This window comes from Scyliorhinus torazame, chromosome 6 (assembly GCF_047496885.1).
Source record: "Scyliorhinus torazame isolate Kashiwa2021f chromosome 6, sScyTor2.1, whole genome shotgun sequence".
Lineage (NCBI taxonomy): Eukaryota > Metazoa > Chordata > Chondrichthyes > Carcharhiniformes > Scyliorhinidae > Scyliorhinus > Scyliorhinus torazame.
In genome coordinates this window covers 1,105,400-1,119,561 of record NC_092712.1, presented here as the reverse complement: position 1 = coordinate 1,119,561, position 14,162 = coordinate 1,105,400, and the positions used below count along the sequence as shown (strand labels likewise).

At 49.4% G+C, this 14,162-nt stretch overlaps 1 protein-coding gene across 5 annotated transcripts in view; it reads left to right on the top strand.

The window, feature by feature from the left end:
* Positions 1–14,162, top strand: part of LOC140424649 (dystonin-like) — a 302,630-nt gene that overhangs the window by 187,352 nt on the left and 101,116 nt on the right. For all 5 annotated transcript variants that reach the window (XM_072507888.1, XM_072507885.1, XM_072507889.1 and 2 more), the window contains one exon: positions 4,727–4,828. In XM_072507888.1, the coding sequence (XP_072363989.1) occupies positions 4,727–4,828 (102 nt within the window). The remainder of the gene's footprint in view (positions 1–4,726; positions 4,829–14,162) is intronic.

Below are 14,162 nucleotides of genomic sequence, written 5' to 3'. Positions count from 1 at the left end.
CACCCTCTCTGCACAACATACTCCCTCCTGAGTAAACATCAGCACCCTCTCTGCACAACCAACTCCCTCCTGAGTAAACATCAGCACCCTCTCTGCACAACAAACTCCCTCCTGAGTAAACATCAGCAACCTCTCTGCACAACAAACTCCCTCCTGAGTAAACATCAGCACCCTCTCTGCACAACAAACTCCCTCCTGAGTAAACATCAGCACCCTCTCTGCACAACAAACTCCCCCAGATAAACATCAGCACCCTCTCTGCACAACAAACTCCCTCCTGAGTAAACATCAGCACCCTCTCTGCACAACAAACTCCCTCAGATAAACATCAGCACCCTCTCTGCACAACAAACTCCCTCAGATAAACATCAGCACCCTCTTGCACAACAAACTCCCTCCTGAGTAAACATCAGCACCCTCTCTGCACAACAAACTCCCTCCTGAGTAAACATCAGCACCCTCTCTGCACAACAAACTCCCCCAGATAAACATCAGCACCCTCTTGCACAACAAACTCCCTCCTGAGTAAACATCAGCACCCTCTCTGCACAACAAACTCCCTCCTCAGTAAACATCAGCACCCTCTCTGCACAACAAACTCCGTCCTGAGTAAACATCAGCACCCTCTCTGCACAACAAACTCCCTCCTCAGTAAACATCAGCACCCTCTCTGCACAACAAACTCCCTCAGATAAACATCAGCACCCTCTCTGCACAACAAACTCCCTCCTGAGTAAACATCAGCACCCTCTCTGCACAACAAACTCCCTCCTGAGTAAACATCAGCACCCTCTCTGCACAACAAACTCCCTCAGATAAACATCAGCACCCTCTCTGCACAACACACTCCCTCCTGAGTAAACATCAGCACCCTCTCTGCACAACAAACTCCCTCAGATAAACATCAGCACCCTCTCTGCACAACAAACTCCCTCAGATAAACATCAGCACCCTCTCTGCACAACAAACTCCCTCCTGAGTAAACATCAGCACCCTCTCTGCACAACAAACTCCCTCCTGAGTAAACATCAGCACCCTCTCTGCACAACAAACTCCCTCCTGAGTAAACATCAGCACCCTCTCTGCACAACAAACTCCCTCAGATAAACATCAGCACCCTCTCTGCGCAACAAACTCCCTCCTGAGTAAACATCAGCACCCTCTCTGCACAACACACTCCCTCCTGAGTAAACATCAGCACCCTCTCTGCACAACAATCTCCCTCCTGAGTAAACATCAGCACCCTCTCTGCACAACAAACTCCCTCCTGCGTAAACATCAGCACCCTCTCTGCACAACAAACTCCCTCCTGAGTAAACATCAGCACCCTCTCTGCACAACAAACTCCCTCAGATAAACATCAGCACCCTCTCTGCACAACAAACTCCCTCCTGAGTAAACATCAGCACCCTCTCTGCACAACAAACTCCCTCCTGCGTAAACATCAGCACCCTCTCTGCACAGCAAACTCCCTCCTGAGTAAACATCAGCACCCTCTCTGCACAACAAACTCCCTCCTGAGTAAACATCAGCACCCTCTCTGCACAACAAACTCCCTCCTGAGTAAACATCAGCACCCTCTCTGCACAACAAACTCCCTCCTGTGTAAACATCAGCACCCTCTCTGCACAACAAACTCCCTCAGATAAACATCAGCACCCTCTCTGCACAACAAACTCCCTCCTGAGTAAACATCAGCACCCTCTCTGCACAACAAACTCCCTCCTGAGTAAACATCAGCACCCTCTCTGCACAACAAACTCCCTCAGATAAACATCAGCACCCTCTCTGCACAACAAACTCCCTCCTGAGTAAACATCAGCACCCTCTCTGCACAACAAACTCCCTCCTGCGTAAACATCAGCACCCTCTCTGCACAGCAAACTCCCTCCTGAGTAAACATCAGCACCCTCTCTGCACAACAAACTCCCTCCTGAGTAAACATCAGCACCCTCTCTGCACAACAAACTCCCTCCTGAGTAAACATCAGCACCCTCTCTGCACAACAAACTCCCTCCTGTGTAAACATCAGCACCCTCTCTGCACAACAAACTCCCTCAGATAAACATCAGCACCCTCTCTGCACAACAAACTCCCTCCTGAGTAAACATCAGCACCCTCTCTGCACAACAAACTCCCTCAGATAAACATCAGCACCCTCTCTGCACAACAAACTCTCTCAGATAAACATCAGCACCCTCTCTGCACAACAAACTCCCTCCTGAGTAAACATCAGCACCCTCTCTGCACAACAAACTCCCTCCTGAGTAAACATCAGCACCTTCTCTGCACAACAAACTCCCTCAGATAAACATCAGCACCCTCTCTGCACAACAAACTCCCTCCTGTGTAAACATCAGCACCCTCTCTGCACAACAAACTCCCTCAGATAAACATCAGCACCCTCTCTGCACAACAAACTCCCTCCTGAGTAAACATCAGCACCCTCTCTGCACAACAAACTCCCTCCTGAGTAAACATCAGCACCCTCTCTGCACAACAAACTCCCTCAGATAAACATCAGCACCCTCTCTGCACAACAAACTCCCTCCTGAGTAAACATCAGCACCCTCTCTGCACAACAAACTCCCTCAGATAAACATCAGCACCCTCTCTGCACAACAAAATCCCTCCTGAGTAAACATCAGCACCCTCTCTGCACAACAAACTCCCTCAGATAAACATCAGCACCCTCTCTGCACAACAAACTCCCCCCTGAGTAAACATCAGCACCCTCTCTGCACAACAAACTCCCTCAGTTAAACATCAGCACCCTCTCTGCACAACAAACTCCCTCCTGAGTAAACATCAGCACCCTCTCTGCACAACAAACTCCCTCCTGAGTAAACATCAGCACCCTCTCTGCACAACACACTCCCTCCTGAGTAAACATCAGCACCCTCTCTGCACAACAAACTCCCTCCTGAGTAAACATCAGCACCCTCTCTGCACAGCAAACTCCCTCCTGAGTAAACATCAGCACCCTCTCTGCACAACAAACTCCCTCCTGAGTAAACATCAGCACCCTCTCTGCGCAACAAACGCCCTCCTGAGTAAACATCAGCACCCTCTCTGCACAACAAACTCCCTTCTGAGTAAACATCAGCACCCTCTCTGCACAACAAACTCCCTCCTGAGTAAACATCAGCACCCTCTCTGCACAACAAACTCCCTTCTGAGTAAACATCAGCACCCTCTCTGCACAACACACTCCCTCCTGAGTAAACATCAGCACCCTCTCTGCACAACAAACTCCCTCAGATAAACATCAGCACCCTCTCTGCACAGCAAACTCCCTCCTGAGTAAACATCAGCACCCTCTCTGCACAGCAAACTCCCTCCTGAGTAAACATCAGCACCCTCTCTGCAGAACAAACTCCCTCCTGAGTAAACATCAGCACCGTCTCTGCACAACAAACTCCCTCCTGAGTAAACATCAGCACCCTCTCTGCACAACAAACTCCCTCGGGCGTAAACATCAGCACCCTCTCTGCACAACACACTCCCTCCTGAGTAAACATCAGCACCCTCTCTGCACAACACACTCCCTCCTGAGTAAACATCAGCACCCTCTCTGCACAACACACTCCCTCCTGAGTAAACATCAGCACCATCTCTGCACAACAAACTCCCTCCTGAGTAAACATCAGCACCCTCTCTGCACAACAAACTCCATCCTGAGTAAACATCAGCACCCTCTCTGCACAACAAACTCCCTCCTGAGTAAACATCAGCACCCTCTCTGCACAACAAACTCCCTCAGATAAACATCAGCACCCTCTCTGCACAACAAACTCCCTCAGATAAACATCAGCACCCTCTCTGCACAACAAACTCCCTCCTGAGTAAACATCAGCACCCTCTCTGCACAACAAACTCCCTCCTGAGTAAACATCAGCACCCTCTCTGCACAACAAACTCCCTCAGATAAACATCAGCATCCTCTCTGCACAGCAAACTCCCTCCTGAGTAAACATCAGCACCCTCTCTGCACAACAAACTCCCTCCTGAGTAAACATCAGCACCCTCTCTGCACAACAAACTCCGTCCTGAGTAAACATCAGCACCCTCTCTGCACAACAAACTCCCTCCTGAGTAAACATCAGCACCCTCTCTGCACAACAAACTCCGTCCTGAGTAAACATCAGCACCCTCTCTGCACAACAAACTCCCTCCTGAGTAAACATTAGCACCCACTCTGCACCCAGCACTCCGGAGGAGGTGGAATTTCACCAAAAAGCCTGAGCTCTGGGTGAAGTTCCATTGAGAAGTTTGACTCAGTACTGGATTCTGTCCTTCAAACCCCATCTGGAGGAACAGACTCCACCCTCGCTGCAAAACTCTGGCATGTTTTACACCCAACAATCCCCGGGAGGGTCAGGGTGCAGGCAGAGATGGTCCATGGTTGGGTTCAACGCTCAGGGTGCAGGCAGAAATGGTCCATGGTTGGGTTCAAGGGTCAGGGTGCAGGCAGAGATGGTCCATGGTTGTGTTCAAGGGTCAGGGTGCAGGCAGAGATGGTCCATGGTTGGGTCCAAGGGTCAGGGTGCAGGCAGAGATGGTCCATGGTTGGGTGCAAGGGTCAGGGTCAAGCAGGGATGGTCTGGAGCAGTGGACAGGGAAAGACAAATGATGGGCTAGGGTCAGCGTGGAGATGATGATGATCTGGACCATGTCGTGATGATTTGTTATTCACTCAGCAACTTTGAACTTGTGTTTGTTTTAGATATTGGCTGTTCAGATAATACAGCGTCTGAGAGTCGATGTGCTGATCACCACCTCGTTAAAGATACTGGAGACATGTTCAGCTGAAAACGGCGCCAGTCAGGTAAGATCCAAGATACAATGGGAAATCTTCCAATCTTTGCTTGTGCTCTGTGTCTAACCCCGTGCTGTACCTGTCCTGGGAGTGTTTGAGGGGGACAGTGTAGAGGGAGCTTTACTCTGTATCTAACCCCGTGCTGTACCTGTCCTGGGAGTGTTTGGTGGGGACAGTGTAGAGGGAGCTTTACTCTGTATCTAACCCCGTGCTGTTCCTGCCCTGGGATTGTTTGATGGGGACAGTGTAGAGGGAGCTTTACTCTCTATCTAACCCCGTGCTGTACCTGTCCTGGGAGTGTTTGATGGGGACAGTGTAGAGGGAGCTTTACTCTGTATCTAACCCCGTGCTGTACCTGTCCTGGGAGTGTTTGATGGGGACAGTGTAGAGGGAGATTCACTCTGTATCTAACTCCGCGCTGTACCTGTCCTGGGAGTGTTTGATGGGGACAGTGTAGAGGGAGCTTTATTCTGTATCTAACCCCGTGCTGTACCTGACCTGGGAGTGTTTGATGGGGACAGTGTAGAGGGAGCTTTACTCTGTATCTAACCCCGTGCTGTACCTGTCCTGGGAGTGTTTGGTGGGGACAGTGTAGAGGGAGCTTTACTCTGTGTCTAACCCCGTGCTGTACCTGTCCTGGGAGTGTTTGATGGGGACAGCGTAGAGGGAGCTTTACTCAGTATCTAACCCCGTGCTGTACCTGTCCTGGGAGTGTTTGATGGGGACAGTGTAGAGAGAGCTTTACTCTGTATCTAACCCCGTGCTGTACCTGTCCTGGGAGTGTTTGATGGGGACAGTGTGGAGGGAGCTTTACTCTGTATCTAACCCCGTGCTGTACCTGTCCTGGGAGTGTTTGATGGGGACAGTGTAGAGGGAGCTTTACTCTGTATCTAACCCCGTGCTGTACCTGTCCTGGGAGTGTTTGATGGGGACAGTATAGAGGGAGCTTTACTCTGTATCTAACCCCATGCTGTACCTGTCCTGGGAGTGTTTGATGGGGACAGTGTAGAGGGAGCATTACTCTGTACCTAACCCCGTGCTGCACCTGTCCTGGGAGTGTTTGATGGGGACAGTGTCGAGGGAGCTTTACTCTGTATCTAACCCCGTGCTGTACCTGTCCTGGGAGTGTTTGATGGGGACAGTGTAGAGGGAGCTTTACTCTGTATCTAACCCCATGCTGTACCTGTCCTGGGAGTGTTTGATGGGGACAGTGTAGAGGGAGCTTTACTCTGTAACTAACCCCGTGCTGTACCTGTCCTGGGAGTGTTTGATGGGGACAGTGTAGAGGGAGCTTTACTCTGTAACTAACCCCGTGCTGTACCTGTCTTGGGAGTGTTTGATGGGGACAGTGTAGAGGGAGCTTTACTCTGTAACTAACCCCGTGCTGTACCTGTCCTGGGAGTGTTTGATGGAGACAGTGTAGAGGGAGCTTTACTCTGTATCTAACCCCGTGCTGTACCTGTCCTGGGAGTGTTTGATGGGGACAGTGTAGAGGGAGCTTTACTCTGTAACTAACCCCATGCTGTACCTGTCCTGGGAGTGTTTGATGGGGACACTGTAGAGGGAGCTTTATAGAACATAGAACATTGAACATAGAACAATACAGCGCAGTACAGGCCCTTCGGCCCACGATGTTGCACCGAAACAAAAGCCATCTAACCTACACTATGCCATTATCATCCATATGTTTATCCAATAAACTTTTAAATGCCCTCAATGTTGGCGAGTTCACTACTGTAGCAGGTAGGGCATTCCACGGCCTCACTACTCTTTGCGTAAAGAACCTACCTCTGACCTCTGTCCTATATCTATTACCCCTCAGTTTAAAGTTATGTGCCCTCGTGCCAGCCATATCCATCCGCGGGAGAAGGCTCTCACTGTCCACCCTATCCAACCCCCTGATCATTTTGTTTGCCTCTATTAAGTCTCCTCTTAACCTTCTTCTCTCCAACGAAAACAACCTCAAGTCCATCAGCCTTTCCTCATAAGATTTTCCCTCCATACCAGGCAAAATTCTGGTAAATCTCCTCTGCACCCGCTCCAAAGCCTCCACGTCCTTCCTATAATGCGGTGACCAGAACTGTACGCAATACTCCAAATGCGGCCGTACCAGAGTTCTGTACAGCTGCAACATGACCTCCCGACTCCGGAACTCAATCCCTCTACCAACAAAGGCCAACACTCCATAGGCCTTCTTCACAACCCTATCAACCTGGGTGGTAACTTTCAGGGGTCTAGGTACATGGACACCTAGATCCCTCTGCTCATCCACACTTTCAAGAACTTTACCATTAGCCAAATATTCCGCATTCCTGTTATTCCTTCCAAAGTGAATCACCTCACACTTCTCTACATTAAACTCCATTTGCCACCTCTCAGCCCAGCTCTGCAGCTTATCTATATCCCTCTGTAACCTGCTACATCCTTCCACACTATCGACAACACCACCGATTTTAGTATCGTCTGCAAATTTACTCACCCACCCTTCTGCGCCTTCCTCTAGGTCATTGATAAAAATGACAAACAGCAACGGCCCCAGAACAGATCCTTGTGGTACTCCACTTGTGACTGTACTCCATTCTGAACATTTCCCATCAACCACCACCCTCTGTCTTCTTTCAGCTAGCCAATTTCTGATCCACATCTCTAAATCGCCCTCAATCCCCAGCCTCCGTATTTTTTGCAATAGCCTACCGTGGGGAACCTTATCAAACGCTTTGCTGAAATCCATATACACCACATCAACTGCTCTACCCTCGTCTACCTGTTGTCACCTTCTCAAAGAACTCAATAAGGTTTGTGAGGCATGACCTACCCTTCACAAAGCCATGCTGACTATCCCTGATCATATTATTCCTATCTAGATGATTATAAATCTTGTCTCTTATAATCCCCTCCAAGACTTTACCCACTACAGACGTGAGGCTCACCGGTCTATAGTTGCCGGGGTTGTCTCTGCTCCCCTTTTTGAACAAAGGGACCACATTTGCTGTCCTCCAGTCCTCTGGCACTATTCCTGTAGCCAATGATGACATAAAAATCAAAGCCAAAGGTCCAGCAATCTCTTCCCTGGCCTCCCAGAGAATCCTAGGATAAATCCCATCAGGTCCCGGGGACTTATCTATTTTCAGCCTGTCCAGAATTGCCAACACCTCTTCCCTACGTACCTCAATGCCATCTATTCTATTAGCCTGGGGCTCAGCATTCTCCTCCACAACATTATCTTTTTCCTGAGTGAATACTGACGAAAAATATTCATTTAGTATCTCGCCTATCTCTTCAGACTCCACACACAATTTCCCATCCCTGTCCTTGACTGGTCCTACTCTTTCCCTAGTCATTCGCTTATTCCTGACATACCTATAGAAAGCTTTTGGGTTTTCCTTGATCCTTCCTGCCAAATACTTCTCATGTCCCCTCCTTGCTCGTCTTAGCTCTCTCTTTAGATCCTTCCTCGCTACCTTGTAACTATCCATCGCCCCAACCGAAACCTCACACCTCATCTTCACATAGGCCTCCTTCTTCCTCTTAACAAGAGATTCCACTTCCTTGGTAAACCACGGTTCCCTCGCTCGACGCCTTCCTCCCTGTCTGACCGGTACATACTTATCAAGAACACGCAGTAGCTGATCCTTGAACAAGCCCCACTCATCCAGTGTGCCCAACACCTGCAGCCTACTTCTCCACCTTATCCCCCCCAAGTCACATCTAATGGCATCATAATTGCCCTTCCCCCAGCTATAACTCTTGCCCTGCGGTGTATACTTATCCCTTTCCATCATTAACGTAAACGTCTCCGAATTGTGGTCACTGTCCCCAAAGTGCTCTCCTACCTCCAAATCCAACACCTGGCCTGGTTCATTACCCAAAACCAAATCCAACGTGGCCTCGCCTCTTGTTGGCCTGTCAACATATTGTTTCAGGAAACCCTCCTGCACACACTGTACAAAAAACGACCCATCTATTGTACTCGAACTATATCTTTTCCAGTCAATATTTGGAAAGTTAAAGTCTCCCATAATAACTACCCTGTTACTTTCGCTCTTATCCAGAATCATCTTCGCCATCCTTTCCTCTACATCCCTAGAACTATTAGGAGGCCTATAAAAAACTCCCAACAGGGTGACCTCTCCTTTCCTGTTTCTAACTTCAGTCCATACTACCTCGGAAGAAGAGTCCCCATCTAGCATCCTCTCCGCCACCGTAATGCTGCTCTTGACTAGCAGCGCCATACCTCCCCCTCTTTTGCCTCCTTCTCTGAGCTTACTAAAACACCTAAACCCCGGAACCTGCAACATCCATTCCTGTCCCTGCTCTATCCATGTCTCCGAAATGGCCACAACATCGAAGTCCCAGGTACCAACCCATGCTGCCAGTTCCCCTACCTTGTTTTGTATACTCCTGGCATTGAAGTAGACACACTTCAAACCACCTACCTGAACCTGGCCCCCTCCTTTACTCTGTATCCAACCCCGTGCTGTACCTGTCCTGGGCGTTTTTGATGGGGACAATGTAGAGGGAGCTTTACTCTGTATCTAACCCCATGCTGTACCTGTCCTGGGAGTGTTTGAGGGGGACAGTGTAGAGGGAGCTTTACTCTGTATCTAACCCCGTGCTGTACCTGTCCTGGGAGTGTTTGATGGGGACAGTGTAGAGGGAGCTTTACTCTGTATCTAACCCCGTGCTGTACCTGTCCTGGGAGTGTTTGATGGAGACAGTGTAGAGGGAGCTTTCCTCTGTATCTAACCCCGTGCTGTACATGTCCTGGGAGTGTTTGATGGGGACAGTGCAGAGGGAGCTTTACTCTGTATCTAACCCCGTGCTGTACCTGTCCTGCGAGTGTTTGATGGGGACAGTGTAGAGGGAGCTTTACTCTGTATCTAACCCCGTGCTCTACCTGTCCTGAGAGTGTTTGATGGGGACAGTGTAGAGGGAGCTTTACTCTGTATCTAACCCCGTGCTGTACCTGTCCTGGGAGTGTTTGATGGGGACAGTGTAGAGGGAGCTTTATTCTGTATCTAACCCTGTGGTGTACCTGTCCTGGGAGTGTTTGATGGGGACAGTGTAGCGGGAGCTTTACTCTGTACCTATCCCCGTGCTGTACCTGTCCTCGGAATCTTTGATGGGGACAGTGTAGAGGGAGCTTCAATCTGTATCTAACCCCGTGCTATACATGTCCTGGGAGTGTTTGATGGGGACAGTGTAGAGGGAGATTTCCTCTGCATCTAACCCCGTGCTGTACCTGTCCTGGGAGTGGTTGATGGGGACAGTGCAGAGGGAGCTTTACTCTGTATCTAACCCCGTGCTGTACCTGTCCAGGGAGTGTTTGATGGGAACAGTGCAGAGGGAGCTTTACTCTGTATCTAACCCCGTGCTGTACATGCCCTGGGAGTGTTTGACGGGGACAGTGTAGAGGGAGCTTTACTCTGTATCTCACCCCGTGCATACCTGTCCTGGGAGTGTTTGATGGGGACAGTGTAGAGGGAGCTTTCCTCTGTATCTAACCCCGTGCTGTACCTGTCCTGGGAGTGTTTGATGGGGCAGTGCAGAGGGAGCTTTACTCTGTATCTAACCCCGTGCTGTACCTGTCCTGCGAGTGTTTGATGGGGACAGTGTAGAGGGAGCTTTACTCTGTATCTAACCCCGTGCTATACCTGTCCTGAGAGTGTTTGATGGGGACAGTGTAGAAGGAGCCTTATTCTGTATCTGTCCCTGTGGTGTACCTGTCCTGGGAGTGTTTGATGGGGACAGTGCAGCGGGAGCTTTACTCTGTATCTATCCCCGTGCTGTACCTGTCCTCGGAATGTTTGATGGGGACAGTGTAGAGGGAGCTTTACTCTGTATCTAACCCCGTGCTGTACCTGTCCTGGGAGTGTTTGATGGGGACAGTGTAGAGGGGGCTTTACTCTGTATCTAAACCTGTGCTGTACCTGTCCTGGGAGTGTTTGATGGGGACAGTGTAGAGGGAGCTTTAATCTGTATCTAACCCCGTGCTGTACCTGTCCTGGGAGTGTTTGATGGGGACAGTGTAGAGGGAGATTTCCTCTGTATCTAACCCCGTGCTGTACCTGTCCTGGGAGTGTTTGATGGGGACAGTGTAGAGGGAGCTTTACTCTGTATCTAACCCCGTGCTGTACCAGTCCTGGGAGTGTTTGATGGGGACAGTGTAGAGGGAGCTTTACTCTGTATCTAACCCCGTGCTGTACCTGTCCTGGGAGTGTTTGATGGGGACAGTGTAGAGGGAGCTTTACTCTGTATCTAACCCCGTGCTGTACCAGTCCTGGGAGTGTTTGATGGGGACAGTGTAGAGGGAGCTTTACTCTGTATCTAACCCCGTGCTGTACCAGTCCTGGGACTGTTTGATGGGGACAGTGTAGAGGGAGCTTTACTCTGTATCTAACCCCGTGCTGTACCTGTCCTGGGAGTGTTTGATGGGGACAGTGTAGAGGGAGCTTTAATCTGTATCTAACCCCGTGCTGTACCTGTCCTAGGAGTGTTTGATGGGGACAGTGTAGAGGGAGATTTACTCTGTATCTAACCCCGTGCTGTACCTGTCCTCGGAGTGTTTGATGGGGACAGTGTAGAGGGAGATTTCCTCTGTATCTAACCCCGTGCTGTACCTGTCCTGGGAGTGTTTGATGGGGACAGTGTAGAGGGAGCTTTACTCTGTATCTAACCCCGTGCTGTACCTGTCCTGGGAGTGTTTGATGGGGACAGTGCAGAGGGAGCTTTACTTTGTATCTAACCCCGTTCTAAATAGATACATAGAAGATAGGAGCAGGAGGAGGCCTTTTGGCCCTTCGAGCCTGCTCCGCCATTCATCATGATCATGGCTGATCATCCAACTCAATAGCCTAATCCTGCTCTCTCCCCATAGCCTTTGATCCCATTCTCCCCAAGTGCGATATCCAGCCGCTTCTTGAATATATTCAAAATTTTAGCATCAACTACTTCCTGTGGTAATGAATTCACAGGCTCACCACTCGTTGTGTGTAGAGCAGTATGTAAATAGTCCAACTCGGGAAGGGGCCATACTGGACCTGGTATTGGGGAATGATCCCGGCCAGGTGGTTGAAGGCAGATGGGTAAGGCAGATGAACTTAGAGCTTGGATTAGTACTTGGAACTATGATGTTGTTGCCATTACAGAGACCTGGTTGAGGGAAGGGCAGGATTGGCAGCTAAACGTTCCAGGATTTAGATGTTTCAGGCGGGATAGAGGGGGATGTAAAAGGGGAGGTGCAGTTGCGCTACTGGTTCGGGAGAATATCCCAGCTGTACTGCGGGAGGACACCTCAGAGGGCAGTGAGGCTATATGGGTAGAGATCAGGAATAAGAAGGGTGCAGTCACAATGTTGGGGGTTTACTACAGGCCTCCCAACAGCCAGCGGGAGATAGAGGAGCAGATAGGTAGACAGATTTTGGAAAAGAGTAAAAACAACAGGGTTGTGGTGATGGGAGACTTCAACGTCCCCAATATTGACTGGGACTCACTTAGTGCCAGGGGCTTAGACGGGGCGGAGTTTGTAAGGAGCATCCAGGAGGGCTTCTTAAAACAATATGTAGACAGTCCAACTAGGGAAGGGGCGGTACTGGACCTGGTATTGGGGAATGAGCCCGGCCAGGTGGTAGATGTTTCAGCAGGGGAGCATTTCGGTAACAGTGACCACAATACAGTAAGTTTTAAAGTGCTGGTGGACAAGGATAAGAGTGGTCCTAGGATGAATGTGCTAAATTGGGGGAAGGCTAATTATAACAATATTAGGCGGGAACTGAAGAACATAGATTGGGGGCGGATGTTTGAGGGCAAATCAACATCTGACATGTGGGAGGCTTTCAAGTGGCAGTTGAAAGGAATTCAGGACCGGCATGTTCCTGTGAGGAAGAAGGATAAATACGGCAATTTTCGGGAACCTTGGATAACGAGAGATGTTGTAGGCCTCGTCAAAAAGAAAAAGGAGGCATTTGTCAGGGCTAAAAGGCTGGGAACAGACGAAGCCTGCGTGGAATATAAGGAAAGTAGGAAGGAACTTAAGCAAGGAGTCAGGAGGGCTAGAAGGGGTCATGAAAAGTCATTGGCAAATAGGGTTAAGGGAAATCCCAAAGCTTTTTACACGAACATAAAAAGCAAGAGGGTAGCCAGGGAAAGGGTTGGCCCACTGAAGGATAGGCAAGGGAATCTATGTGTGGAGCCAGAGGAAATGGGCGAGGTACTAAATGAATACTTTGCATCAGTATTCACCAAAGAGAAGAAATCGGTAGATGTTGAGTCTGGAGAAGGGTGTGTAGATAGCCTGGGTCACATGGAGATCCAAAAAGACGAGGTGTTGGGTGTCTTAAAAAATATTAAGGTAGATGAGTCCCCAGGGCCTGATGGGATCTACCCCAGAATACTGAAGGAGGCTGGAGAGGAAATTGCTGAGGCCTTGACAGAAATCTTTGGATCCTCGCTGTCTTCAGGGGATGTCCCGGAGGACTGGAGAATAGCCAATGTTGTTCCTCTGTTTAAGAAGGGTAGCAAGGATAATCCAGGGAACTACAGGCCGGTGAGCCTTACTTCAGTGGTAGGGAAATTACTGGAGAGAATTCTTCGAGACAGGATCTACTCCCATTTGGAAGCAAATGGACGTATTAGTGAGAGGCAGCACAGGTTTGTGAAGGGAAGGTCGTGTCTCACTAACTTGCTAGTTTTTCGAGGAGGTCATTAAGATGATTGATGCAGGTAGGGCAGTGGATGTTGTCTATATGGACTTCAGTAAGGCCTTTGACAAGGTCCCTCATGGTAGACTAGTACAAAAGGTGAAGTCACACGGGATCAGGGGTGAGCTGGCAAGGTGGATACAGAACTGGCTAGGCCATAGAAGGCAGATAGTAGCAATGGAAGGATGCTTTTCTAATTGGAGGGCTGTGACCAGTGGTGTTCCACAGGGATCAGTGCTGGGACCTTTGCTCTTTGTAGTATATATAAATGATTTGGAGGAAAATGTAACTGGTCTGATTAGTAAGTTTGCAGACGACACAAAGGTTGGTGGAATTGCGGATAGCGATGAGGACTGTCGGAGGATACAGCAGGATTTAGATTGTTTGGAGACTTGAGCGGAGAGATGGCAGATGGAGTTTAATCTGGACAAATGTGAGGTAATGTATTTTGGAAGGTTTAATGCAGGTAGGGAATATACAGTGAATGGTAGAACCCTCAAGAGTATTGAAAGTCAAAGAGATCTAGGAGTACAGGTCCACAGGTCATTGAAAGGGGCAACACAGGTGGAGAAGGTAGTCAAGAAGGCATACGGCATGCTTGCCTTCATTGGCCGGGGCATTGAGTATAAGAATTGGCAAGTCAT